The 26,890-nt window shown below is 40.3% G+C and overlaps 1 protein-coding gene across 1 annotated transcript in view; it reads right to left on the minus strand.

The window, feature by feature from the left end:
- The window catches only part of Neb (nebulin), a 207,364-nt gene that overhangs the window by 47,479 nt on the left and 132,995 nt on the right, over positions 1–26,890 (minus strand). The window contains 24 exon segments of the mRNA XM_047543863.1: positions 40–144; positions 301–405; positions 1,952–2,056; positions 2,406–2,510; positions 3,149–3,253; positions 6,815–6,925; positions 7,258–7,356; positions 8,378–8,482; positions 8,575–8,679; positions 9,243–9,350; positions 10,620–10,724; positions 11,883–11,990; positions 12,786–12,890; positions 13,514–13,618; positions 13,906–14,103; positions 14,423–14,536; positions 23,172–23,279; positions 23,581–23,685; positions 23,781–23,885; positions 24,615–24,719; positions 25,096–25,293; positions 25,678–25,791; positions 25,896–26,003; positions 26,759–26,863. Coding sequence (XP_047399819.1) covers positions 40–144; positions 301–405; positions 1,952–2,056; positions 2,406–2,510; positions 3,149–3,253; positions 6,815–6,925; positions 7,258–7,356; positions 8,378–8,482; positions 8,575–8,679; positions 9,243–9,350; positions 10,620–10,724; positions 11,883–11,990; positions 12,786–12,890; positions 13,514–13,618; positions 13,906–14,103; positions 14,423–14,536; positions 23,172–23,279; positions 23,581–23,685; positions 23,781–23,885; positions 24,615–24,719; positions 25,096–25,293; positions 25,678–25,791; positions 25,896–26,003; positions 26,759–26,863 — 2,736 coding nt within the window.

A 26,890-nucleotide genomic window follows, 5' to 3' on the forward strand; every position in this document is an offset into this window, starting at 1 on the left:
ACTATGGATTTACATGTGAAAGTAGATGTCGACACTCACATCACTGACTGCATCTGTGACTGCCCGGTGGTGGAAGTGTTCTGGGCGGTCAGGAATGGATCTCCAGATGCCCAACTGGCTCATGTAATTCTCTTTGTATTTCACCTGCCACAAAAACACAAAGACAGCTATAAAGTCTTACCCAAAGTTAATGCACAAAGTCTACTTTTCCCTGGAGTTTTACAAAAGGGAGGTTGCTAAGAAAAGAAAAATTGTCATGGTGGATGAGAGTCCAACACAAGTAGAAATACAAAGACGTACTTTACTAATGTCATCTGTGACCTTGCGATGATAAACGATGTCCAAAGCATCCTTCACAGTGTGATATTTCCCTTTGGTCTTCTGAAATGTTTCTTTGTAGCGTAGCTAGAAAGACAGAAAGCACATAGATTATGAGAACTACTACATTGAATAACTGGGCTCTTTCAAGCTTGAACTCTCTCTTGTAGGTTTTCTTGTGAATACATTTAGGAAAAATTGAAAAGATCATTTCAGATCCTGGAAAGAAAAAGGACACTAAGAAAAACTAATGAAATTCAAACATAGTATGACTTTATGCAAGAATAACATTATCAGCCTTGTTTCACTGGCTGTGAAAAGTGCATGATGGTATTGTGAGTCGTTAACAATTGGGGTATAGGGGAATTCTCTGTATTATCTTTGCCACTTTTCTGTAACTCAGACTATATTTTCTTAGACATACTATAAGACTATTTAAAATGTTTTTGTAAATGTAAAATGAATAAATCTAACACTCATTTGGGAGGGAAAAAATGCATAAAGTACAAGACATACTAAGGTTACATTGAAAGTGGAGAAAGATTTAGCTTCTAACTCCTAGTGTTAAAATGACTTCTGCATTAAGCAATCTTGAAACTTTATTTTATATACTCTTTATGCTTGTGATATTTCAAGAGAAAACAGCTCTGACTCTAACCTAAGACCATCAAAGAAAGCTGATTATGCTGGTGCTGGCCTGTAATCCCAGCAACTCAGGAGGTTGAGGCAGGAGGACCATGAGTTTGAGGCCAGCTTTAGCAACTTAGCAAGACCCTGTCTCAAAAAATTAAAAGGGCAGGGAATGTAGCTCAGTGCTTTTCAGTTTCAATACTCAGTACTGGGAAAAAAAAAAAAAAAGAATATCATAGAAGATTCATCTCATTTACATAAGATGAGTGCTTCTTTGAGCAATATGTTTTCAACCTCAAACAGTTCTTTTGTTTTTAGGCAGCTCTGAAAAAACACATATGAAAGACGACTCCTTTGCTAACAAAGCAATAAAACTTCTTTTTCCTTTTTCTTGAAAAAATAAAAAGGCAGATTTGCCTTTAGTTACATGATATGAGTAATGAAAGTATGTCTTTCCTAATTCCAACTACTGAGTTGTATGTCATTCACATGATCTATATTTAGGCAATTAGGAGAAGAAATGGGGCACACATTTTGTGTAGCATGCTAGGAATATTATATACATTTTCTTGTGTAGCTTTACTTAGTTTTCATGATTCTCATTTTCATTTGATAGGAAAAGAAATATTAGACAAATTACAGAGTAACAGAGAAAGCAAATGACATGTCATGACTGAATCCATGTTTGGCTCTCCCTAAGATCATGATTTTATGGGTAAGTAAATTAGTTGTAAAGTATCCCTAGGAAATGCTATAATAGAGTTATAAGAAAGGGTCATACTTTTGGTCAGGGGAAAAGGGACAATAGGCTTCTTAGCATCTCTCAACAGTATTCTTAGCTACATTGCTTGATTGATATTGTGTCAGTGTTCTTGTTTTCTTCCTGATCTGTTTTGTGGGTCATGACTTTGAACTGTGGATATGACTGAAGAGCTTATATTTCTTGGTACTGCAACCTCTGCTCTCCCTATCACAACAGGAAAAAGAAGGGCAGGATACATACATCACTGGCATTCCAGTAAGCCCTCTTGGCTCTGATGAGGATTGGTGTATCTGGAACAGGGGTGTACTTGTCCTTCATCTTTTCATATTGGATCTTGTACTTTTTCTAAGAAAGAAAAACAGAAGAGAGAGACAAACTTGAGGTCAGATGTTTTTAACCTACTCCAATTCATAACCAACTTATAGATGGAGCAGAGGGACACAATGTATCACACTCTTTTAGAGAATAGCTTTGCTTTCTGTGTTTTGATCATGCTGAGCAATATACAGTTAATATAGTAACAAACTTTCTGAACAGCGATACAGTTGGGGGCTGTAGATGTAGCTCAGTGGTAGAGTGCTTGCCTGGAGACACAAAGCCCTGGGTTTAATCCCTGGGACACACATATACCTAGCAAGTGAAGGTTTTAGCAAAGTATTTGTTTTCTTTAACTCAGTGTAGAATCCCAACATACCTCGCTGACCAGGTCCTTTACGTCTTTAGCGTGCTTCAAGGCTGTGGTCTGGTTTCCAGCATGATGATGGGGTCTCTCTTTGGTAGCAAGTTCAACATAGAGATACTTAAAAATAAGAGAAAAAGGTGTGATATTACAAAGATGAAGCATTTAGTATTTAGCCTTCTTCATTTATTTCTAACCCTTTAGTGGGAGGGTAGTGCCTATTTGTTGTCCTGATTTTATTGTTTGATTGTTTGTTTGTGTTTTTGCTACAAGTGTTTGTTAATTTGTTTTTCTCTGTGCTTTATGTTTGAAAACACATATACATGGTTCCGTTTATCTACTATTCCTACTGCCAGGTGACCAAAAATGCCAGCAGAACAGTGAGAGGATTGTGATAGATCCCTCAGCATACCTTCTCCTTAATTTTGCCTGAATTTTTTTTTCTGTGGATAACATATTCCATGGAATGATTCAATAACCATTTTCACAACTTGCAGTCACAGACCACTCAGGAAGTGACTAAAGTTGCACAGCACTTAGAAGAGATGTGGCATCCTTGGTCATGTGAAACCTAACTAATTGTGACAGCCTGAAAGAACGCTGCTTTCTGAAGTGCAGTGCTACTGGGTACAAGGTTGCAGCAAGAACAGGCAAGCGTGAGGGTCTGCCGTGGGTTAGAAGAGGCCAGGCACATATTTCCGCCCCAGGTGATGATGCTACATGGCAGGGTTTGAATCTTCATTTACAATTGGTATTACCTGGCTCTGAAGCTTCTGCCCTCGCTTGGCTCTTAAAAGATCAGGAGTATCCGGAACTGAAGTGAAGATGGATTTCAGCTTCTTGCCTTTGGCTCTGTACACCAGCTAGACATAAAACAGATCATTGCCATCATCTCTGCTTCATTGACTTGGTATATTCTCTGCAGAGAACATTTATTTCTTGCTCATAGGAAAGGCAGGAACACTCCCACAGTAAAAGTCCTATTTTCTTTCCAATAAACCAATGATTTATTAGTATTTACGTCCTGAGCCTGCCTTCCCTCCTCTCTATCAAGAGAAGAGACATTCCCTACCTACCTGTCCAAGATTCAAGTGTCCTGCTGTGTTCTTAGTCCCATTCTCACTTGTTTCTTCTGGAACCTTCACTGACAGCTACCTCTTGGTCCTTCTATCCTCAACCCTTCCTGCTTTTTCAGCACTCCCCCTTCATTTGAAAATAGATTCAAGTCTCTCCCTCTATTAAGAACTCCAGACCCAACTTTCAACAAATTCCTAAATGTGAGTGATTTATCACATTTAATGTAGAATTCTTTATAGTACTCCCATCTCTACCTCACATCTGCTTCATGTCTTCTCTATTTTGCTAAATGACTCCTTGATACCCCAGTCACCCAGACAGAATCTGGGGAGTCATCCTAGACTCCTAATGCCCACATCAGAATGGTCACCAACAGTCCTGAAATCCAACCCTTCCACTCCTGCTCACCACAACTGTCCTGCTTCAGTCTTCTGTCCTGTTTGTTTTTTTACACATCTTTTACAGACTCCTCAGCCTGGTTCCTCTACTGGACTGCTCCACATGGCTCACCCATCTTTCACAAGTCTGAGAGACAGATTTTTGTAATACTCACATCTTTCCTGCTTAGAAGTAATTCTTAAGTGATTTTTCATAAATTACAAGACCACTAATACAATGCCTTTGAGTCATCACAACCTGGCCCCAACCCATGTTTCTAGTCTCATCTCCCAGCACCTTTTACACTCCCTGTAGTCCTCATGCGCTGTTTGAAATGACTCCCAGTTAGAACTCAAGGCCGTTTTCACATAACTATCCTCCCTGCCTAGAATGTTCTCCTCTTATCTGCTGAGAAAAATACAGTCCATGCTCTTTTGAGTAGTTCTGTAAAATGCCATTTATCACATTGATTATTTCTTCTCCCAGGCCAGGGGCCCATGGGATGCAGTGGCTCAGCTGTATGATTTTTTTCATCACCTAGTTCCTAAATAAGGAGCCTGAAAATTAGTAGTCCCCTAATAAACAAGGAAGGAATTTAATAAGACAAACTAGAAGGAATAAATGAATGTCAAATAAATTAGAACACACACATAAATACCAGTCGAAGTAGGAAAATTAAATTTTCTTCACTTGTACATATATGTGTATACATAATATCTAAATTATATAGAACTGCATTTAATATAAAATGTAGTTCATGTCTTTGGAGCTACTGTGGTGTTACTTTTGAAGAGGAACTAAATTCAAATTTATTGTTTCTTCCAGGCTCAGTCTGTCTCTGTCTTCCTCTCCTCACAGATAATCAACTTCTCTATCTTAGGAAATGGGAATGCTGACGTTGTGACTTACTTAAGTTCATACAGCTAATTGGAAGTAAATCTGGGACTAAAACTCAGTGGTCCCATGTCATTGCTAGTTCTCTTTCTGTTACATTTTTGTTGTACTTAGGTGTGCATTGTTCATGATTCTGTTTCCTACTATTACAAATGCTTATATGTCAAGAATCTACACAACACAAATTCAACTTAAAAGCCAGTAACTTGAACTCCCTTTTTGCCAAATATTTTATCAAGTCAATGTTTCTAGAACTTTCCTGATACTAAAAACTCCCAAGGTCTTTATTGCAGGCTCCATCCCAGACTTTCTGACTTCAGGGATGGTCATTCTTATGAAGAGGCAAATGTGGTAGAAACTGCAATACTTAAGAAAACCCTTTCTTTTTCCTCAAATGTTGATTCACAGGAATTGAGAAGAAGGGAAACAAGTTTTAGATAATTCTGAACCCTGACAGTCAAAAGGAGTACAAGTATTTACTCTAAAGCACTTTTAAATTACCAAAGAATTTTATCTTTATTATTATTATTATTATTATTATTATTATTATTGTTAGCTGACGAGGAAATATGATGGAGTGGTTCTCAACGCTGGCTGGTATGAGGATCACCTTTGGGGCATCTAAAAAAATACAGATGGGCTGGGCCTGTAATCCCAGGGATTCAGGAGGTGAGTCAGGAGGATTGTGAGTTCAAAGTCAGCCATGGCAACTTAATGAGTGAGACCCTAAGCAACTCAAAAAGACCCTATCTCTAAATAAAAAATAAAAAGGGCTGGGGATGTGGCTAAATGGTTAAGCACCTCTGGGTTAAATCCATAGTACCAAAAAAAAAAAAAAAATTAAACTAAACAAACAAAAAAACTGAATGAACAGATGCCCAGAATCATAGGGTATTTTAAAAACATCCCATTGGCTATTCTGCTCCTAAACTAGGTGGAGAAGCACAACATTACTCAGATAAAAGAACCGAAGTGTTCTTGTCTAAGTGTGAGCACTAGTTGAAATAACAGAGAAACTTCTAGGAAAGAAAATTGGCTCAAGTACCATTTATAAAAGTTAAAGGATTAGTCATCCTCTAACTCTGGCTCATAGAGTGTAAGAAGCTGTACAGTCCCTCCAAGGAGGACAACATTTCTTGTGTCAAGGCATCTGTAAGTCTAAGAGCATAAGATTTCTAGTTAGCAGCCATCAGAGTCATTGAGAATGATGAAGTGGTCTGATGGCCAATGTTGACAGCTCAGCTTGATGAAGCCTGCTAAATTGAGCCAAAATATAGGTTGATGGTAGGAGAATGGCCAAGTCACTCATAAGAAGTGCAACCAAGGACTAGAGATGTAGCTTAGTGGTAGCATGCATGAGGCCCTGGGTTCAATCCCCAGTACCATAAAGAAAAAAAAAAAAAAAAAAAGCAACCATTTACATTTGTGGAATGCTCATACTTTTGCAAAGTATATTCAGTCTCTGGCAAATATGGATTTCTACTAACATGGCCAAGGCACAATGGAGACACACTTGTAAACAAGATGGGAAGATAGGGTCCATACTTCAAGGAACCCACTAACCAGGTGAGAGGATTAGATCTGTATAAAAATAATTGTAACAAATCATGAGCCTCAATGCCAGGTGGGCAGATGAAAATGAAAGTAGTTTGGAATTCATTGAGTGGGCAGAAGAATAGGGAACCACTGAAGACTTTTCAAAGGTCACTGCCACAATTGGGGTCCTGATAGCAGGAAGTAAGTTCAATTTGGAGACTACCACAATAGTGTGTAATAGAAGGACTTTCTATAAAATCATGTAAAGCCCCTCATCAGCTCAAGTCATAGGAAGGGAATATCAATATTCTCACCTTACCAAAAAGGGGAAAAAGTGAGTAAATTGAGTCAAAGTGAAGTCAACTGACTTTCTTAGACATTGTGGCCACTCTGCAGTTAAGGGCAGAGGGAAACATTTTACCTCTGTTGTTGCCTAAAGAGTGATTACTAGAGAGAGATACTAAGAACCTTTCTGGCAGTTTTAGTCAAACTGGTCAATTTGGTCCACTTGTAGCCACAGGTAAAGCATCCTTACTTACCTCACTCAGATGGGTCTTCAGTTCCTGCACTTTTCTGTACTCTGGAGTGTCAAGTACCACTTTGTATTTGTCTCGCATCTTCCTCGCATTATCAGTGTACAGGTAATTAGACTTAAAAAAAAAAAACAGTAGATAAACAAGGTGATTAATCATTTAAGGGATTGCATGTTATGTTTTCTTTCAAATGGTTGGTATGTGCAAATGGCACAGGCCCTCTTAGGTGTTTTACTAGGCAGAAACCAAAACAATTGTCATTTAAGATCATCACCTTTTATAGGAAGGACAAATCATCTTAAGTAAATTGTGACCTGTCCAAGCAGGGTGGTGGTAAATTTTTCCTTAAAAGTAGCTGCAGGCTAAGATTCATTATACCCAGTCCTGGAGGCTGGTGATAGGCATGTGGCAGCGGGGCAGGAGTAGCTGTCATGAAGATGTGTACTCACCCAGAGCTTCCTCAGGTGGCGGGAGCGGACCATGTCAGGAGTGTCATACAAGAAGCAACCAAGTCCCCTCAAGATCTGCAAGTCTTCTTTGTACTTAATCTGTTGGGGCAAACACAGAAAGAAAGCTAGTCATGAGCAAATATAAATCAGGGACCAAAAAAGGGTGGCAACACTTCTTTGTTGATGTACAGTAGCCACCCCCCATTTTTGGTTTCTAGTATCCACAGTCCTTCACAGTCTGAAAATATTAAATGAAAATTCCAGAAATAAACCATTTATGAGTTTAAAATAATTATTATAGTGTATTATCATAATTGTTATGTTTGTTAGTTATTATTTTTAACTGCTTACTGTGCCTAATTTATAAATTAAGCTTTACCCTATGTATATATAGGAAAAAACTGCATATATGGGATTTGGTACTATCCAGTTTCAGGCAACCACTGAGGGTCTTGTAAGGTACCCCTGCATATAAGAGGGGTCTACTGTATTTTTCATTTTGGTTCAACATATCTGTGCTATGTTTTTAGTTTGCTTGCCCTCAAATCACAAATCTTTAACTCCAGACTAAGGAGAGAACACTGCTATTATTTTATTATCCTATGGATGGGAGAAAAGCATAGATTGAAAGGATTGATTTCTTTTTTAAATGTGATCTTTTTAAAAAATATCTTTTATTTATTTTTATGTGGTACTGAGGATCAACCCCAGTGCCTCATGCATGCTAGGTGAGTGCTCTACCACTGATCCACAATCTCAGCCCAGGATTGATCTTTTAGGAGAAAGAAACATGCAAGAATTTTTTAAATGGCAATGCACAGTTGCTAAAGGGGATAGGAGTAGGATGATCAGGAGGAAGATACTAAATATGACCTGGGAAACAGGGCACCAGAGAGTAAGGAGTAAAGACTCGGTGTCTAATATAGAATTGTGTGGTCATTGGTTGGCAATTGTTTTACTTCCCCAGGGGTCCTCTCTTTACAGTTTGCATGGCTAGGGAACTGCGGAGTCCTGCTTTTGCACTGTGTCACCTCCAAGTTGTACCATTAGTTTATTAGTGCTCAATGGAAAAGGCAGAAAGAAGGGCTGCTTTCCATAAAGAGCCCTACAGGATGCTTACATCACTGGTGATGTCTCCCACGTAGCGGCAGTGCAACACTTGGGGTGTGTATGGCAGGGAGATCATGTGACCCTGCATCTTGAAGAAGTCTGATTTGTAGATCAACTAAGGGGGGGAAAGGACACACAAATTAAAGGAATTGTCAACATTCCCCACTGGGATCCACATCCTGTTCTCCCTCTTAAGAAAATACTCACCTCACTGACAGCTTCTTGTGTCTTCTTGACTTGGCGGATTTCAGGTGTGTCGGGAGTTGTGTGAATCTTGTCTTTCAGTTTATGGTACAATTCTCGATACAGTCTCTACGTTGAGAGGAATAAAACCATTCTAGATGTTTACTGTTGGATGACCAGGGCATCTACTGACTAATAATCAAATATTTTACATATAAAGTCAGCAGAGAAAATAATGGGAATGTCAAAAATGATTAAGATTAGGACAAAAAAATGATACTTATTTTATTTAGGTGAAGAATTCTGAGTGTGAAATCTTCTACCTCCTATCAGATAGTTACCTAGTAGGATCAGATGTACACCAGTAGATGGTGTTGAAAACCAAGGTTGTGAATCTGACTAAAATGCGAACTTATTAAAGATTTTTTACTACATATATCAATAGAAGGAAATATTTCCTTAGAAAATGATTGCATCATAGTGTATAGATGATACTCTGTGATGACATTACCAAATAAAGAAAAACGCCACCAAGGGATATAGTATCAAAATAGTGACCAAAGAGTACTCTAATTCTTTGCTGATATGTAAGTTTACAGCTGAAATTCAATAAATTCTTCTAATGCATTTCAAACAAAGCCATGGTATTTGAAACTCAATATCTCCCCTAGAGAATCCAGTAGTCACAGTACCTCACTAGTAACGTTGTTGACTCTCCGGACATGGACAAATGGAACATCCTTGGGGCCTAGCGTATACCCATTTGCCTTGATGTGTTCATAGACTTCTTTGTACTTGAACTGTAGAAGCAAAGTCAGAATGAGATCAAGATGGGTACACAAAGCAGCACTGCATTTCTCAATTAGAAAAGAGATGTCACCTTTATCTGAGAATTGCTCTTCAAAGGTGTAAGTATAAGGAACAGTAATTGACAAAATTTTAATATTGTCCCAAGTCTTAAAAATTATTTGTTGGATGATAAAGTTAGGTCCAGAAAGGAATAAAATTTAACCTTGCTGGGTGAAATCTCTTTGTAGTAAGTACACAAAAATGCAAGAAAAACATACATTTTTTTGCACCAATGTGGCTAGGAAACTAGGAAATATAAAGAAGGAATGAGAATAATTTTAAGATTTATTAATGATTCTGTAGACTGATTAAAAAAATAATATGGTAGATTCTTAAATCTATTATTCTTGAGCTGGGGTTATGGCTCAGTACTTGCTTAGCATGTGTGAGGCACTGGGTTCAATTCTCAGCACCACATATAAATAAATGAAATAAAGGTCCATCATTGGGGCTGGGGAGATAGCTCAGTTGGTAGAGTGCTTGCCTTGCAAGCACAAGGCCCTGGGTTCAATCCCCAGCACCGCAAAAAAAAAAAAGTCCATCATCAACTAAAAGAATACATATATATATATATATTTATATAAATCTATTACTCTCTGCTTTGAAAACACATTCCAGCAGGGTTTGTTCCCAGGACTCTGAAGGTCAGCAGGGAAAGAAGAAGGTTTTCAGCCAAGGGCTGGGTTATAAGTACAGTCTGTGGCCAGTCACTAGGATAACCAAACTTCTCTAGGACTTGCCCATAGGGTAAATGCATCAAGCAAGTTCAATCTAGTACTTTTTAAAATGAGGAAGGGTGGTATCAGTGCCAACAGCTGGGCAAGAAGTCCTTTCTTTTCTAAGGGACACACAGTGTCCCTTCTACAGGCTTCAGTAGTGTTGTGTGTAAAACAAACATTTCCAGTAAATGGATTGAGATACCTCAGGATGATCCTATACTGAGGCCAGCAGAATTAGAGCGATCATGACAGCCATGGATCTTGAGCCACCGTTCCCATGAATATCCCATCCTAATTCACTGGGTTACCCAGACACTACCTAACAGCAGACACAGCTGATTCCACAGTATCCCACCCTGCAACATGCTGTCCCCTTCTCCTACCATTATATCATGTTGAATATTTAGGTGTGATTTGAGTAGGAGAATAGGTTATTAACTAGTAAGAGTTCCCTCCCATCCCAGCTTCTGATCACAAATGAACAAGGAGGAGACCACTCACATAACTACTCATGTATCGGGTGTCCTTGCTGTGTCTGAAGTGAGGGGTATCAACCGGAAGCCTATACCCAGTGGGCAGGAAACGCAGGCCAGTTTTGTATAGATTCTGCCAGAATGAAGATGAATAGGTTAAATGACAATTGGCATCAAAAACTGATCCCAGTTGAACAAATCACATACAGTTCATGTTTGTTTTTTTATCAGATACTTAATAGACTGATGCTCAATGAATTGATTTAAGGAAGAAAGTTCTAAGAGCATGAAATGAATCAGATTGCTCTGAATCCACTGTTTTGGAAAAAGAGAATGCTGAGTGAAACGGCATATAGGAAGTAATTCTTCTGTGTTTCCAAATACACACCCAGTTGACTACAGAGCAAGAATTTAGGAAATGCAGAGAAGACAGGCAGCCAAATGCCACCTCTGTCATTAATCCCACCTTTAGGTGATATTCAAACCCTCTCCAATCCCTGAGTCAGTCTTAATGCTTAATTACATCTTTGTATTGTCATCTCCAACTTCCCTCTTCTCTGCCTCATAGCACAGTGCCTTGACATCAGGCTAGGAAGTGGTCAGGATGCACATACTCATGCCAGGAATCAGGGGATTTTCTAACTATGACCTTAAGTACTGTGGCTCTCAGGGAACTATAGGATTAAGAATAGTGTTTAGGGCTGGGGAGATAGCTCAGTTGGTAGAGTGCTTGCCTTGCAAGCACAAGGCCCTGGGTTTGATCCCCAGCACCGCAAAAAAAAAAAAAAAAAGAATAGTGTTTAAAATTAAAAATCAAATTACTTGTAATAGTCAAGATGAAAAGTTACCCCCCCCCAAAAAAAAAAAAACAAAAAAACTGAGAACAAAACAGTGCCCCACAAGTAAGGCAGACTAAGGAGATTACATATGTGGGTGGGGCCCAAGTTCTTTCTCTTCTAAATTCAATAGCCATGTCTACATTTATCTCTTTTGTTGATAGTCTTTTATAATTTAATGCCTTTTCTTTGTTATTATGTTTTTAAGCTTTCTGAAAGCAGAGATAATATAGTGGTCTTCTTTGTAACTTGTAAATATTGCTATTATTTGTTTGATTGCTCGATAGGAAGATTCTGCCAGCAAAGAGAAAGAGAAGCTATGTTCTGTTTTTGTTTTTTTTCCAACTAATTGAATGGAACAGTATTGATATTTTACAAGGCTAGATTAAGAGATTGCTTCTACAGGGACCAGTGGCCTGGATTTCTGGTGCTACTTTCAAGTTCTCACCGCTCACCTCACTCTGGAGTTTGTATGCATGAAGGGCTCGGTCCAGATCCACAGTTTTTGTGGTTGGGGCCACTTTGCCTCTGACACTGTGCACATAGTCGTAGTGGTAGACAGCCTGGATGTAGACAGAAGCAGAGTGAGTTGATTTATACCATGGTAACATTATTAGAAAGAAGCAAAGTAAATGAAAACCGAAGTTCCACTTTAAAAAAGAATCAATAGCCTGCTTCTCTTTTCCTAGAGAATTCTGACATGTTGTTGTGTCTTGTAATAGGATCAGGGCCAGGTTGTGGACACGAGACTGAGAAGTGGAAGAGACACCCCAGGTATGAGAGGAGGAAACGTGGGCATTTCACCACCAGAAGTTCCAAAACAATAGAACTCAACCTTCCAACTCACTGGGGGATCTAATATTTACTTACAGCCTGAGGATTTAATTATTAAGAGGCAACTTTATATCATTCTGTACATCTTTGCATTTTATGCATAAGGGTGCTGGAAGCTCAGGGGCACTAAGTGCTTTTCACCAGATCAGATTGTGGGTGGTGGAGACAGGACTCCAACCCACATCTGCAATTTAGAGCCTGCTTGCTTTTTACTCTGCCCTACTTGGCCCTAATTATTAGAAGGACTATTCACTGAGAAAGAAACAGTTGCTCATGACAGAGGGATAGAAGTAACTCTGGAAGCTCTCAAACAAAGTATTTCATAGACCAGCTCCCTTACAACTCCACCCCAGAGAACTCCTTGACAATTCACATGATAGCGAACAAGAGTAGCATCTGAAGGACTATCTAAAGCACCAACTCTGGTTTCCTAGTTAGCAAAGGCTGGTGCTGCCCAGTCTTTGGCTGAGTGGTGGCCTCTGTCTTTGTTACTGTCGCCTGTAAGTTCCCGAGGGAGTGCTTACATCACTTAGCTGTTTCCCACTTTTGACAGCCTGGACATAAACTGGTGTGTCAGTGACCAACTTGTAGTCATTCCTTGTTTTCTGCGCATGAGCTTTGTACTTGATCTGCAAAGAGAAGAAAACAAGCCTAGACCACTTATACTAGAAACTGCTGGTTTTCACATAGGGTTTGGTAGCTTTTAACTTATGAGATTCACATTCATCAGCATTTATTCGACAGACAAGGACGGATTTAAATGTTATAACCAGTGTAACTAATGCTTATAGTACTATGAGTCTTCTAGAGTCTTTAGGAGTCTTGATGGCTGCTCTTCTAGTAAAGTTTAAGCTTTCTTACCGAACTCTTCATTAAAATATAAATTTGCCTGGTAAATCTGCTCTTTTTAATAAGATCCTGCCTATAGTCCATAAACTCTTAGCTGATGAAATTTTCCTATAATGAGAATTATGTTCTCATTACTGTATTCAAAAATGTCCACAAGGTGGAGAGAAGAGCCAGGCATTCCTTCTCTACCAAAGGACAATGGCACAGCTGGACCACATTGTTTGACAGGCATGCCAGATGCACTGCTGAGAAACGTCTGTTCTGCTCTAGCACATTTTTCCGGCTCAACATGGTTTATTCCACAGTTGGTCTATGACAGCGCCCTTACCTCACATATTATCTCCTCAATGCTAGACTATCTACAGACGGAAACATAACAAAAAACAAAACAAAGGAAACGCACATCATTACGTAGATCATAAGCATGTTTTGCATGGAGAATCTCTGGAGTGTCCCAGACGTAGCATCCGATGCCTTTCAGCCAGGTGAGATCATCCTTGTACACAATCTGGAGGGTTTCAACAGATTCAGGCGATCAGGAAAAAAAAAATGTGACCATACCTTTAACGCTCAGAAAAAGGCAAACATGAACCCAGATGACTTTGGGGAATAAAAAACAAAAGGTGTTATGCCACAGAAACGCTTGCACCCAGAGCCCTGCCTCCAGGTACTGCTCTCAAACCCAGCCAGACCCAAGGACACAAGGCCAGGCTGAAGCGAACACTTTGGAGAGTGTGCTTCTCTTCAGGGTGGGTGAGTGGGGCTGAAACGGGCCCACCTAGGCAGTGGGCTTACATCGCTGATCTGATCTGTGACTTTCCTGACGTGACTGTTGACTTGCAAGTCGGGGTGGCAAATCCACTCATGGAGGTGCAGACGGTAATCAATCTCACTGACTTTCTTCTGAGAATCCTTGGCAGTAACCATCTCTACCATATCCGGTATGGTATGGATTTTCATCTTGTTCTTTTCATAAACTGATCTGTACAGGCGCTGTGAAGTTAAAGTTACATGCCCATTACACAGGAAGATTATGACAAGCCATAATGGAATACATACATGCCTTGCTCCTATACCAGAGAAGACAGGGCAGCCAGCTCACAGCAAGCCTTAGGGACAGGGTAGGGACTGTACACTTTTTACAGATTAATACCAGGAAGAAATTTTTTTAAAGCAACATAGGCTGAGATAATGCTTAGCTTCTGTGTATGTGCATAGTCAGTGCCCCTTGTATGGTTTAATGGAAAATGTTCTGATAGATAATAAGTGACTATTTTTCTTGGCTTGAAGTAAGACCTTTGGAGTTGCTTACATCAATGTTAAACTTGCCAACTCGGAGGCACCGTGCCGTGTTGGGATCATCTTCAACACTTTTTGGTAAAGTATAAAGAGCTTTGAATTTTTCGTATTCTTCTCGGTACTTGATCTATAGAGAAAAAATAGAAAGGATGAAATTGTTAAATAGAGTAATGGTTACCCTATGTAAATGTATGATTACACAAATGGTATGCCTTTACTTGATGTACAAACAGAAACAACATGTATCCCATTTGTTCACAATAAAAATAAATTAAAAAAAAGAAAGAGAATAATGGATTTATTTGTTAAAAGAACATGAGACTTAATGGGAAGGACCTGGTACCAACATCTGGCTGATTTGGGGACAGCATTTCCCTAAGCTTGTTTCCTTGTCCATAAAGAGATATAGGGACCAGTGCCCACCACAGGGTTATTGTGAGGCTTCTCTCAGACCGTATCTGGAAGTACTCTTAAATTGCAGAGCACTGGCCCACACAGCCAGCTTCTCCAGGTTCTCGGAACGGAACTGGCCCGCTAGTGAGAGCCTGTCTGAACAGAGCACGCTCCGAGTCCCGGAGCCCCTGCAGTGCAGTGTACTCCTGCAAAGAACCAGCGGAGAGCCTCGATCTGCAGTCAGCCTCAGGGATAAGGGCAGGGCAGCAGGAGACCTCTTCAGGCGGCACTGCCCACTCCGGCTGCGGGCTCTCTCCACGGGGCGATCCAAGATGGCGGCCTAGAGGGAGACTGCACCCCCGGTCGCTCCAGAACCCAGGAGTTAAGAAGGGGAGGCATTGAGAGACTCGGACTGAAGTGGAGCCACGGGTGAGTCTGCCCACTGGGTAAAGCTCGGCCCGGGTGGCAGGCCCAGATAGAGGTGGCTTATCGGAGCCGGGCAGGGCAGCTAGAGTCATCCACAGGCAGTCCTGCGCACTCCGGCGGTGGGCCCCGCCCACACAGCCAGCTTCTCCAGGTTCTCGGAACGGAACTGGCCCGCTAGTGAGAGCCTGTCTGAACAGAGCACGCTCCGAGTCCCGGAGCCCCTGCAGTGCAGTGTACTCCTGCAAAGAACCAGCGGAGAGCCTCGATCTGCAGTCAGCCTCAGGGATAAGGGCAGGGCAGCAGGAGACCTCTTCAGGCGGCACTGCCCACTCCGGCTGCGGGCTCTCTTCACGGGGCGATCCAAGATGGCGGCCTAGAGGGAGACTGCACCCCCGGTCGCTCCAGAACCCAGGAGTTAAGAAGGGGAGGCATTGAGAGACTCGGACTGAAGTGGAGCCACGGGTGAGTCTGCCCACTGGGTAAAGCTCGGCCCGGGTGGCAGGCCCAGATAGAGGTGGCTTATCGGAGCCGGGCAGGGCAGCTAGAGTCATCCACAGGCAGTCCTGCGCACTCCGGCGGTGGGCCCCGCCCACACAGCCAGCTTCTCCAGGTTCTCGGAACGGAACTGGCCCGCTAGTGAGAGCCTGTCTGAACAGAGCACGCTCCGAGTCCCGGAGCCCCTGCAGTGCAGTGTACTCCTGCAAAGAACCAGCGGAGAGCCTCGATCTGCAGTCAGCCTCAGGGATAAGGGCAGGGCAGCCGGAGACCTCTTCAGGCGGCTCTGCCCACTCCGGCTGCGGGCTCTCTTCACGGGGCGATCCAAGATGGCGGCCTAGAGGGAGACTGCACCTCCGGTCGCTCCACAACCCAGGAGTTAAGAAGGGGAGGCATTGAGAGACTCGAACTGAAGTGGAGCCACGGGTGAGTCTGCCCACTGGGTAAAGCTCAGCCCGGGTGGCAGGCCCAGATAGAGGTGGCTTAGCAGAGCCGGGCAGGGCAGCTTGAGTCTTCCCAAGGTAGTCTTCCACACTCCGGCAGTGGGCTCTTCCCACACGGCCAGCTGCACGGTGCAGGCCCACAGTGAGAGCATTTCCGCACAGAGCCAGTTCCAAAACGTGGAACCAGTAGGGGGCTAGGGGCAGTATTCTTCGAATGAGCTGCTTTATCAGATTCCTCCAAGACATCAGGCTACTGAAGGCTGGGAGGTGATACACTGGAAATCTACTGGGACACTATAAGCCAATAGTGGAAAACTGCAATATCTCAGGGTCCCACTGACAACTGACCATTATGAGAAAACAAGGGAAGAAAATGTCCCAAACAAACCTAGATACTACATCAATAAAACCCAATGACAGCAGAGCAGAAGAAATGTCAGAAAGGGAGTTCAGAATGTACGTAATTAAAACGATCAGGGAAGCTAATGAGGAGATGAAAGAGCAAATGCAGGCATTGAAGGAGGAGATGAAAGAGCAAATGCAGGCATTAAATGATCGCACCAATCAACAGTTAAAAGACCAAATACGGGAAGCAAGAGATCATTTCAATAAAGAGTTAGAGATACTGAAAAAAAAACCAAACTGAAATCCTTGAAATGAAGGAAACAATAAACCAAGTTAAAAACTCCATAGAAAGCATAACCAATAGGATAGAACACCTGGAAGACAGAACCTCAGACATTGAAGACAAAATATTTAACCTTGAAAACAAAGTGGAACAAACAGAGAAGATGGTAAGAAATCATGAACAGAATCTCCAAGAACTATGGGATATCATGAAAAGGCCAAATTTGAGAATTATTGGGATTGAGGAAGGCTTAGAGAAACAAACCAAAGGAATGAACAATCTATTCAATGAAATAATAACAGAAAATTTCCCAAATCTGAAGAACGAAATGGAAAACCAAGTACAAGAGGCTTATAGAACTCCAAACATACAAAATTACAACAGACCCACACCAAGGCACATTATTATGAAAATACCTAACATACAAAATAAAGACAGAATTTTAAAGGCCGCGAGAGAAAAGAATCAAATTACATTCAGAGGGAAACCAATAAGAATATCAGCAGATTTTTCAATCCAGACCCTAAAAGCTAGAAGGGCCTGGAACAACATATACCAAGCCCTGAAAGAAATGGATGCCAACCAAGAATCTTATACCCAGCAAAACTTACCTTCAAATTTGACGATGAAATAAGATCCTTCCATGATAAACAAAAGCTAAAGGAATTTACAAAAAGAAAGCCAGCATTACAGAACATTCTCAGCAAAATATTCCATGAGGAAGAGATGAAAAACAACGATGCAAATCAGCAACAGGAGGCGCTAGCCTAAAGGAATAGCCAAATAAAGGAGAAACCGAATCATGTCAAAAACAAATATGAGTCAATTGACTGGGAATACAAATCATATCACAATAATAACCCTGAATGTTAATGGCCTGAATTCATCAATCAAAAGACACAGACTGGCAGATTGGATTAAAAAGAAAATCCAACAATATGCTGCCTGCAAGAGACACATCTCATAGAAAGAGACACCCATAGACTAAAGGTGAAAGGATGGGGAAAAACATACCATGCACACGGACACAGCAAAAAAGCTGGAGTATCCATCCTCATCTCAGATAATGTGGACTTCAAACCAAAACTAGTCAGAAGGGATAAAGAAGGACACTACATGCTGCTTAAGGGAAGCATAAATCAGCAAGACATAACAATCATAAATATCTATGCCCCGAACATTGGCTCATCCACGTACGTCAAACAAATCCTTCTCAATTCCAGAAATCAAATAGACCACAACACAATAATACTAGGCGATTTTAACACACCTCTCTCACCACTGGATAGATCGTCCAAACAAAAATTGAATAAAGAAACTATAGATCTCAACAACACAATCAGCAATTTAGACTTAACGGACATATATAGAATATACCATCCAACAAAGAACGAATACACTTTCTTCTCAGCAGCACATGGATCCTTCTCTAAAATAGACCATATTTTATGCCACAAAGCTACTGTTAGTAAATACAAGAAGATAGAGATACTACCTTGTACTCTATCAGATCATAATGGATTGAAATTAGAAATAAATGACAGAATAAAAAACAGAAACTTCTCCAATACCTGGAGACTAAATAATACACTATTATATGATGAATGGATAACAGAAGACATCAGGAGGGAAATTAAAAAATTCTTAGAAGTAAACGAGAACAAAGACACATCATATCAAAATCTCTGGGACACTATGAAAGCAGTACTTAGAGGAAGATTTATTTCATGGGGTGCATTCAAAAAAAGAAGTAGAAATCAACAAATAAACGAGTTAACACTACAGCTCAAAGCACTAGAAAAAGAAGAGCAGACCAATACCAAAAGTAGTAGAAGACAGGAAATAGTTAAAATCAGAGCCGAAATCAACGAAATCGAAACAAAGAAACAATCGGAAAAATTAATAAAATAAATAGTTGGTTCTTTGAAAAAATAAATAAAATTGATAAACCCTTAGCCACACTAACAAAGAGAAAAAGGGAGAAAACTCAAATTACTAAAATTCGGAATGAACAAGGAAACATCACAACAGACACGAGTGAAATACAAAACATAATTAGAAGCTATTTCGAAAATCTATACTCCAACAAAACAGAAAACCTTGAAGACATCAACAAATTTCTAGAGACATATGAACTACCTAAACTGAACGAGGAGGACATACACAACTTAAATAAACCAATTTCAAGCAATGAAATAGAAGAGGTCATCAAAAGCCTACCAACAAAGAAAAGTCCAGGACCAGATGGGTTCTCAGCCGAGTTCTATAAAACCTTTAAAGAAGAGCTCATTCCAATACTCCTCAAACTATTCCATGAAATAGAAGAGGAGGGAACCCTACCAAACTCGTTCTATGAAGCCAATATCACCCTGATACCTAAACCAGACAGAGACACATCAAGGAAAGAAAATTTCAGACCAATATCCTTAATGAACATCGATGCAAAAATTCTCAACAAAATTTTAGCAAATCGCATACAAATATATATTAAAAAGATAGTGCACCACGATCAAGTGGGTTTTATCCCAGGGATGCAAGGTTGGTTCAACATTCGGAAATCAATAAATGTCATTCACCATATCAACAGACTTAAAGTTAAGAATCACATGATTATTTCAATAGATGCAGAAAAAGCATTTGATAAAATACAGCATCCCTTCATGCTCAAAACACTAGAAAAAATTGGGGTAGTGGGAACATTCCTAAACATTATAAAGGCAATCTATGCTAAGCCCATGGCTAATATCATTCTAAATGGTGAAAAACTGAAAGCGTTCCCCCTAAAAACTGGAACAAGGCAGGGATGCCCTCTTTCACCGCTTCTATTCAACATCGTCCTTGAGACTCTAGCCAGAGCAATCAGACAAACCAAAGAAATTAAAGGGATACGAATAGGAAAAGAAGAACTCAAACTATCCCTGTTCGCTGATGACATGATTATATATTTAGAGGAACCTGGAAATTCCACCAGAAAACTTTTAGAACTCATAAGTGAATTCAGTAAAGTAGCAGGTTACAAGATCAATGCTCATAAATCCAATGCATTTTTATACATAAGTGATGAATCTTCAGAAAGAGAAATTAGGAAAACTACTCCATTCACAATAGCATCGAAAAAAATAAAATACTTGGGAATCAATCTCACAAAAGAGGTGAAAGACCTCTACAATGAGAACTACAGAACACTAAAGAAAGAAATTCAAGAAAACCTTAGAAGATGGAAAGATCTCCCATGTTCCTGGATAGGCAGAATTAATATCGTCAAAATGGCTATACTACCTAAAGTGCTATACAGATTCAATGCAATTCCAATTAAAATCCCAATGATGTACCTTGCAGAAATAGAGCAAGCAATTATGAAATTCATCTGGAAGAATAAAAAACCTAGAATAGCTAAAGCAATCCTCAGTAGCAAGAGCGAAGCAGGGGGTATTGCAATACCAGATCTTCAACTCTACTACAAAGCAATAGTAACAAAAACGGCATGGTATTGGTACCAAAATAGACAGGTAGATCAATGGTACAGAATAGAGGACATGGACACAAACCCAAATAAATACAATTTTCTCATACTAGACAAAGGTTCCAACAATATGCAATGGAGAAAAGATAGCCTCTTCAACAAATGGTGCTGGGAAAACTGGAAAACTATATGCAATAGAATGAAACTAAACCCCTATCTCTCACCCTACACAAAACTCAACTCAAAATGGATCAAGGACCTCGGAATCAGACCAGAGACCCTGCATCTTATAGAAGAAAAAGTAGGTCCAAATCTTCAACTTGTTGGCTCAGGATCAGATTTCCTTAACAGGACTCCCATAGCACAAGAAATAAAAGCAAGAATAAACAACTGGGATAGATTCAAACTAAAAAGCTTTCTCTCAGCAAAGGAAACTATCAGAAATGTGAAGAGAGAGCCTACAGAGTGGGAGAATATCTTTGCCAACCATACCTCAGATAGAGCGCTAATTTCCAGAATCTATAAAGAACTCAAAAAACTCTACACGAAGAATACAAATAATCCAATCAACAAATGGGCTAAGGAATGAACAGACACTTCACAGAAGAAGATGTACAAGTAATCAACAGATATATGAAAAAATGTTCAACATCCCTAGTAATAAGGGAAATGCAAATCAAAACTACCCTAAGATTTCATCTCACCCCAATTAGAATGGCGATTATCAAGAATACAAGCAACAATAGGTGTTGGCGAGGATGTGGTGAAAAAGGAACACTCATACATTGCTGGTGGGGTTGCAAATTAGTGCAACCACTCTGGAAAGCAGTGTGGAGATTCCTCAGAAAGCTTGGAATGGAAACACCATTTGACCCAGCTATCCCACTCCTTGGCCTATACCCAAAGGACTTAAAATCAGCATACTACAGAGATACAGCCACATCAATGTTCATTGCTGCTCAATTCACCATAGCCAGATTGTGGAACCAACCTAGATGTCCTTCAGTTGATGAATGGATAAAGAAACTGTGGCATATTTATACAATGGAATATTACTCCGCAATGAAGAATGATAAAATTATGGCATTTGTAGGCAAATGGTCGAAATTGGAGAATATCATGCTAAGTGAGATAAGCCAATCTCAAAAAACTAAAGGACGAATGATCTCGCTGATAAGCGGATGAGGACATATAATGGGGGGTGGGAGGGGCTAGCATTAGGTTTAGGGTTAGGTTTAGAGTTAGGCTAAGGAGAGCAGTAAGAATGAAGGAAAGAAGGACTGTGTAGAGGGAAAAGAGGGGTGGGAGGGGTGGGAGGGGTGGGAGGGGTGGGGGGGAGGGGAAAAATATAATAAACATCATTACCCTATGTAAACGTAAAAAAAAAATAAAAAAAAATAAAAAAAAAAAAAGACCAGAAAAAAAAAAAAAATTGCAGAGCACTATGAAATTTTAGTTATGTTTGTTATCATTTCTTGTGGTGCTCGGGATTGAACCCAGAACCTCATGCATGCTAGGCAAACACTCTTCCACTAAGCTATTTTAAAAAACATCTATACCAATGGAGGTTTTGCTGTTACTACAACCAACTCATTTTTAAGATTACATGATTTTTAGTCTATTACTTTATTTATTTATTATTATTTTTGCAGTGCTGGGGATCAAATGCTTGCCCTTAACCCATGCTAGGTAACTATTCTACCACTGAGCTATAACCCCAACCTCTAATTATGTGATTTTTAAATAATCTCTTTTGTGATCATGGCTTTTCTTCTTACTACTGTAAATAAAAGATTAAAACTGTGCTCGGGAATCCCTGTCTGTTTGTCTGTTTCATAGTTCTAGGGACCACAGGGCCTTGAGCATGTAAGGCAAGCACTCTACCACTAAACTACATTTCTATCTTTGTTTTTAATTACTGAAAATCCCAATGCTTAAGATACACAATCAAATTTCAATTTCCACAAGGTTTTCAAAAGCACAGTGCAAACAGCTTCTGAGGGAAACCTTTTAGCTCTTAAACTGTGTTGCCTATGAATTAATGCTCCATGATCACGTGAATTAAGCAGTAAAGCAAAGATGAAGATCCAAATTCCTAGCACATGGTAATAAAATAAAAACTCTCTTAGAACCCAGAGACCTGCATCTCAGTGGGAAAAGGGGTCTGGGAGCTTTTGTTTTAGAATTCCAGCTAAGCCCTTCATTGACTGGAGATCAACCAAAATTTCCACCAGAATTTCCTAGAACAGAACATTCCATTTCCTTACATCTGAACTATTCCTTAGCTACAAAGAGGATAGTATTCAAAAGAGTTCTTTTTTTCTTAAAACATCTTTTAATAAACTAAGGTTGGAATCCTTTTTTAAAGCATTAATTTCCCTATGCCCCACCATGTTCCAAAAACAAATGGCCAAGAATCCTGCCTCTGTTACTGTTTTCATGACTAAAGCAAAAAGCCTCCACGGGGCTTTGTAAATTCTATCTCTAAAACTCCTCTTTCCAAATGAAAAGTCTGCCCCTCTGGCCTGGACTGTTTATTGGAGCTGATGTGATAGCTAGCTATCATAATCACTGGTTTATTTTTGCCCCAAAGTCTACATAATTCAATTGACAAGAGCCTATTTTACTGGTCTACTATATCTTCTTCTCCTCACTTCTGGCTAAAACAGAGACCTTCCATCCATGTCCTCTGCAGACAGACAGCCTAAAAGGGTCACTTCAGGATCTTTGCTGGTGTTTGTGATCCTCCCTGGACCACGGGGCCCTGAGAAGAAGTGGTGAGCACAGACTCTGGAATTATTTGCCGTGGATGTGCCAGGATACTGCTGGGCAACCTCTGAATCAGTCTGGAGGATTCTCCATGTGGAGAGCAGGGGAGGGCGGAGTGTGGCTGTTGTGTTTGTACTTGACTTACATGACTGGCCAGGTGCTTCTGGTTCTTGGCGTGTGTCAAGGACAAGGTGCTGGTTGGCAGGATGTAGCTGGTGGCTTTCACTTTATCCCAGGCTTCCTTGTACAGGTTCTGGAGGGGTTACAAATCTTGTGACTATGGGACAACGCATTCTGGTCTGCTCCTCAAGAGCAGGTTTGCCTCATTTCTGGCCTTCTCAGAAATTCCTTGCTAACCCCCAGGACTTCTCTCCAAATTGAGGTTTATTTAATTATACAGATAAGAATGTTATGAGATAAAGTAGAAATTTGAAGTTCCAGGAAAAAACTGCAAAACCCTTTAAGGGGACAGGATACTTATCCCCATTTATTCTCTTATTATCTCTGAAAGGGAAAAGGTGGCTCATATATAAGAGGAAAAAATGCCAACTCACACTGCTATAAAGACTCTTCAGGTTCTTGGTTCTGTCATAATCCACTGTTTCCAGAATTGTGGTGTATTTGTCCTTAATCTGATGATAATTTTCTTTATATTTCACCTACAAAGAAAGAATTGCTTCCTCAATTCTATTGTTGGGAAGATATGTAAAGACAAGAAATGCCTTGTCCCTGGAAGAATAGAAGGAAGACGTACCTCACTGGCGTTAATGCCACTTTGGAGAGCAGTCACATAAAGTGGAGTATCTGTGACCAAGTTGTAGTTTTGTAGATTTTGTTTACCTGCTGCTGTGTATTGCAGCTGTGAAGGAAAACAAAAGTCACCCATAATGATAAGACACACACCTCTCATCACCTTTAGCTGTTTGTGCCAACTTAGATGTGACTTGACTTAGTTTTGGGTTTCAGCTTTAGTCTTAAGAAACAGGCTATTGTATTATAATTATGCAGACTTTGTATGGCAACCAAAAAGAAAAAAAAAAGAAAATCTCCCTTGATCAAGAGTGGGGTTTGGACCTTTACCAGGGACGCTTTTCATTTTGTTGCCTTCTGCATGCCCATTCTCCAGCCTGACAGCAGCGGCACAATTCAACCATCTTTTGGACCTGTCCTATCAGAACCCAACCACATGCTAGAAAATGTTCCAGAATTTATTTCTTCCTTTAACATAAACCTCCTCTGGTCAAAGTATGCTTTTGTTTCCCACTTTCTAGAAGTTAAACTGGTCAAGGTACAGATGCCTCAGAGTAGCTCAAGATGAAGAACCTCCCAGATAACTTTCTGTTATAAATTTGCATGACTTTTAACTCTAGGAGAAACTCACACCAAAAAGGTCCAACACCAGACAGGACACCAGGAGAGGTTTAGTTAGGACTAGGGAAAGGGGAGGCTTGATTCCCTTAGATCATGCACTGTTCCAGAAACTTTTCCTACAGAGCATAGACACAGCCTGGCCAGCAGCCCACTGACACTACCATGGATTTCGATGGCCTATAGAGAGCCAGTGCTTCTAGGAAGATCAGCTTATTACCTGACTTTGGAGGTCGTATGACTTCTTGGCATGGAGGATCTGGGGTGTATCCCAAACATAGCAACCAATGCCTCTTAACCAATTCAAGTCATCTTTATACACATTCTGCAAGAAAGAACAATGAAATGTGACATATGTTCTGAAGTTAAAATTGAGCATCCTGATACTTTCCTATTGGCCCTTGGCTATGCTTAATGGAGACTAGGTAGGCCTCTTGCCAGATGGAAGATTTTTAATGCCCTAGTCTAAAGAACCCAGGGGCAGCAACATCTAAGTCTTACTCCAGTCTTGAACAGATTAACTATTTAACCTAGGTGTCCTAAGGCTCAAAGGGGATTCTTACACCAAGAGGTGGTATTATTCATGCCACTCTGTTTAAAGTCGCAGGGTCTGTAAACACAGGGGTAATTGGAGCATGGAGAGCTAACACAGGACAAGGTGAAGACTGTAACTAAGTCAAGACGCAGAGAGAACATCATACATCACTTAAGATCTCCTGAGCATTTCGAACACGGATAACATTGGGTTCTTCCGGAAGAGACGTCCACTGGTGGAAGTAGTGTCGATATTCCAGGTCACTCAGAATGTACTGGCACCTTTTAGCCAGCACGTGATTCATCATGTCAATGGGAATATGAACATTAGCTTTTGTGTCCTCATAATCTCTTCTGTAATTCAACTAAAGAATAATATTTTTAAAGACAAAAATTAGAAAACAGAATGAAAACCTCAAATGATTCAGATCAATCTCTGTAGAGTCTTATTTCCTTATGGGTCAGTACTCTCTAGAATAGACTAATGTTTAAAAGGTGATCTTTTATTATTTTCTTCTCCTTTTTAAGTTTCCTATCCTTCTCCAATGCAAGGTCAATAGAGATCCTGTTGCTTTCTCTTTTTCCCCATGCAAAGCCCTCCATGTGTGTTTCATAGTAGAGAAGGGAAGGGAAGGAGATGGGAAGTCCCAAGAAAGATCCCACACTACTCCACCCCTTGTTAACCCTCAGCTACAGGGTAGGCTATAAACAGGCAGACACAAGGGCAAGCTAAGGTGACCCTGGCTTACCGCACTCCTCATCTGCTGGAAATCCAGACAGTGAACCACACCAGGGAACTCACTGATGTCTTTTCCAGCCAGGTAGTGACCCTTCAGCTTCTCATATGTCTCTTTGTATTTCAGCTGTGAAGGAGGTTCAACATTGAGAATGAGTAGTTTTCTAACCTGTCTCTTTTGTCCCCTTAACAAAGACCTCCAAATCTAGCAGAGGCAAAGATCATACTGACCTCGCTGTTCACCAGGTCAGCATGCTTGGCTCCAACAATGGGAATGTAGCGCTCATCCAGGGTGTAGCCATAAGCCTTGGTTCCCTCCCACGCCCCCTTATATAGAATCTAGAACCAAGAAATATGTGTCAATAAAATGTTACATTTAACTACTTTCAGATTCCACTAAAATAATTAGTAAAGTTAAGTAAAACATTAATGTTCAAAGCAAGGCTTTAATTTTTATTTGTAGCCATTAGTGTGCCTACCTTGAACAGGACAGTCATTTGATTTATTGCAAATTAAATCTACAGTTTTTGAGGTGTTTTATAACAGAGTTGACCATATTTAAAGTTTTACACAAAGTGATGAGAAATTTCCATACAGCAAATCACCAAAGACTGCTTCCTATTGGACACACACACACTCGCACTTGCGCGCGCGCCTCCTCCTTTAAATTAGCTGACTTGAATTTTGGAGGGCAAGTCTTTCGTTTGTTAGTGGAAATTCTTCTGCATGACTGCTGTAGAAAGACAAGCCTCTCCTCTTTCGCTCTGCCGTCTGTACTCCTGGAGCCCTTATAGCACTTGTTACATTATTATTGATCTAGTTGTGTCTGTTCCTCTCATGTGTGTGAGCTCATGAAGGGCTCATCTCATTGAGTGCTAGCCAGGCAGTAGCAGCACATCACAGGAGCTCAGAAACTACCAGCCAAATACATGCTATTCACTTTGAGTATTATGCTACTCCTAATAAAGAAGATGAAATGCAATGAACATAGTAGGTCACTCTATAAGTTCAACTCTTCACAAAATCAGCTGAGAAAATAAATACTGACAAGAACCTAGAAATCAGGATCTGAGTAGTTACAACATAGGACTCACAGTACTGTAGAGCTTTCCCATGTCTTTGGAGTGGGAAATATATGGTGTATCTGGAGAAAATATATACTTTCCCTTGGCTTTATTAAATGTTTCTTTATATTTTACCTAAGAAGAGAAAATAAAATATTTTGA

This window comes from Sciurus carolinensis, chromosome 3 (genome assembly GCF_902686445.1).
Source record: "Sciurus carolinensis chromosome 3, mSciCar1.2, whole genome shotgun sequence".
Lineage (NCBI taxonomy): Eukaryota > Metazoa > Chordata > Mammalia > Rodentia > Sciuridae > Sciurus > Sciurus carolinensis.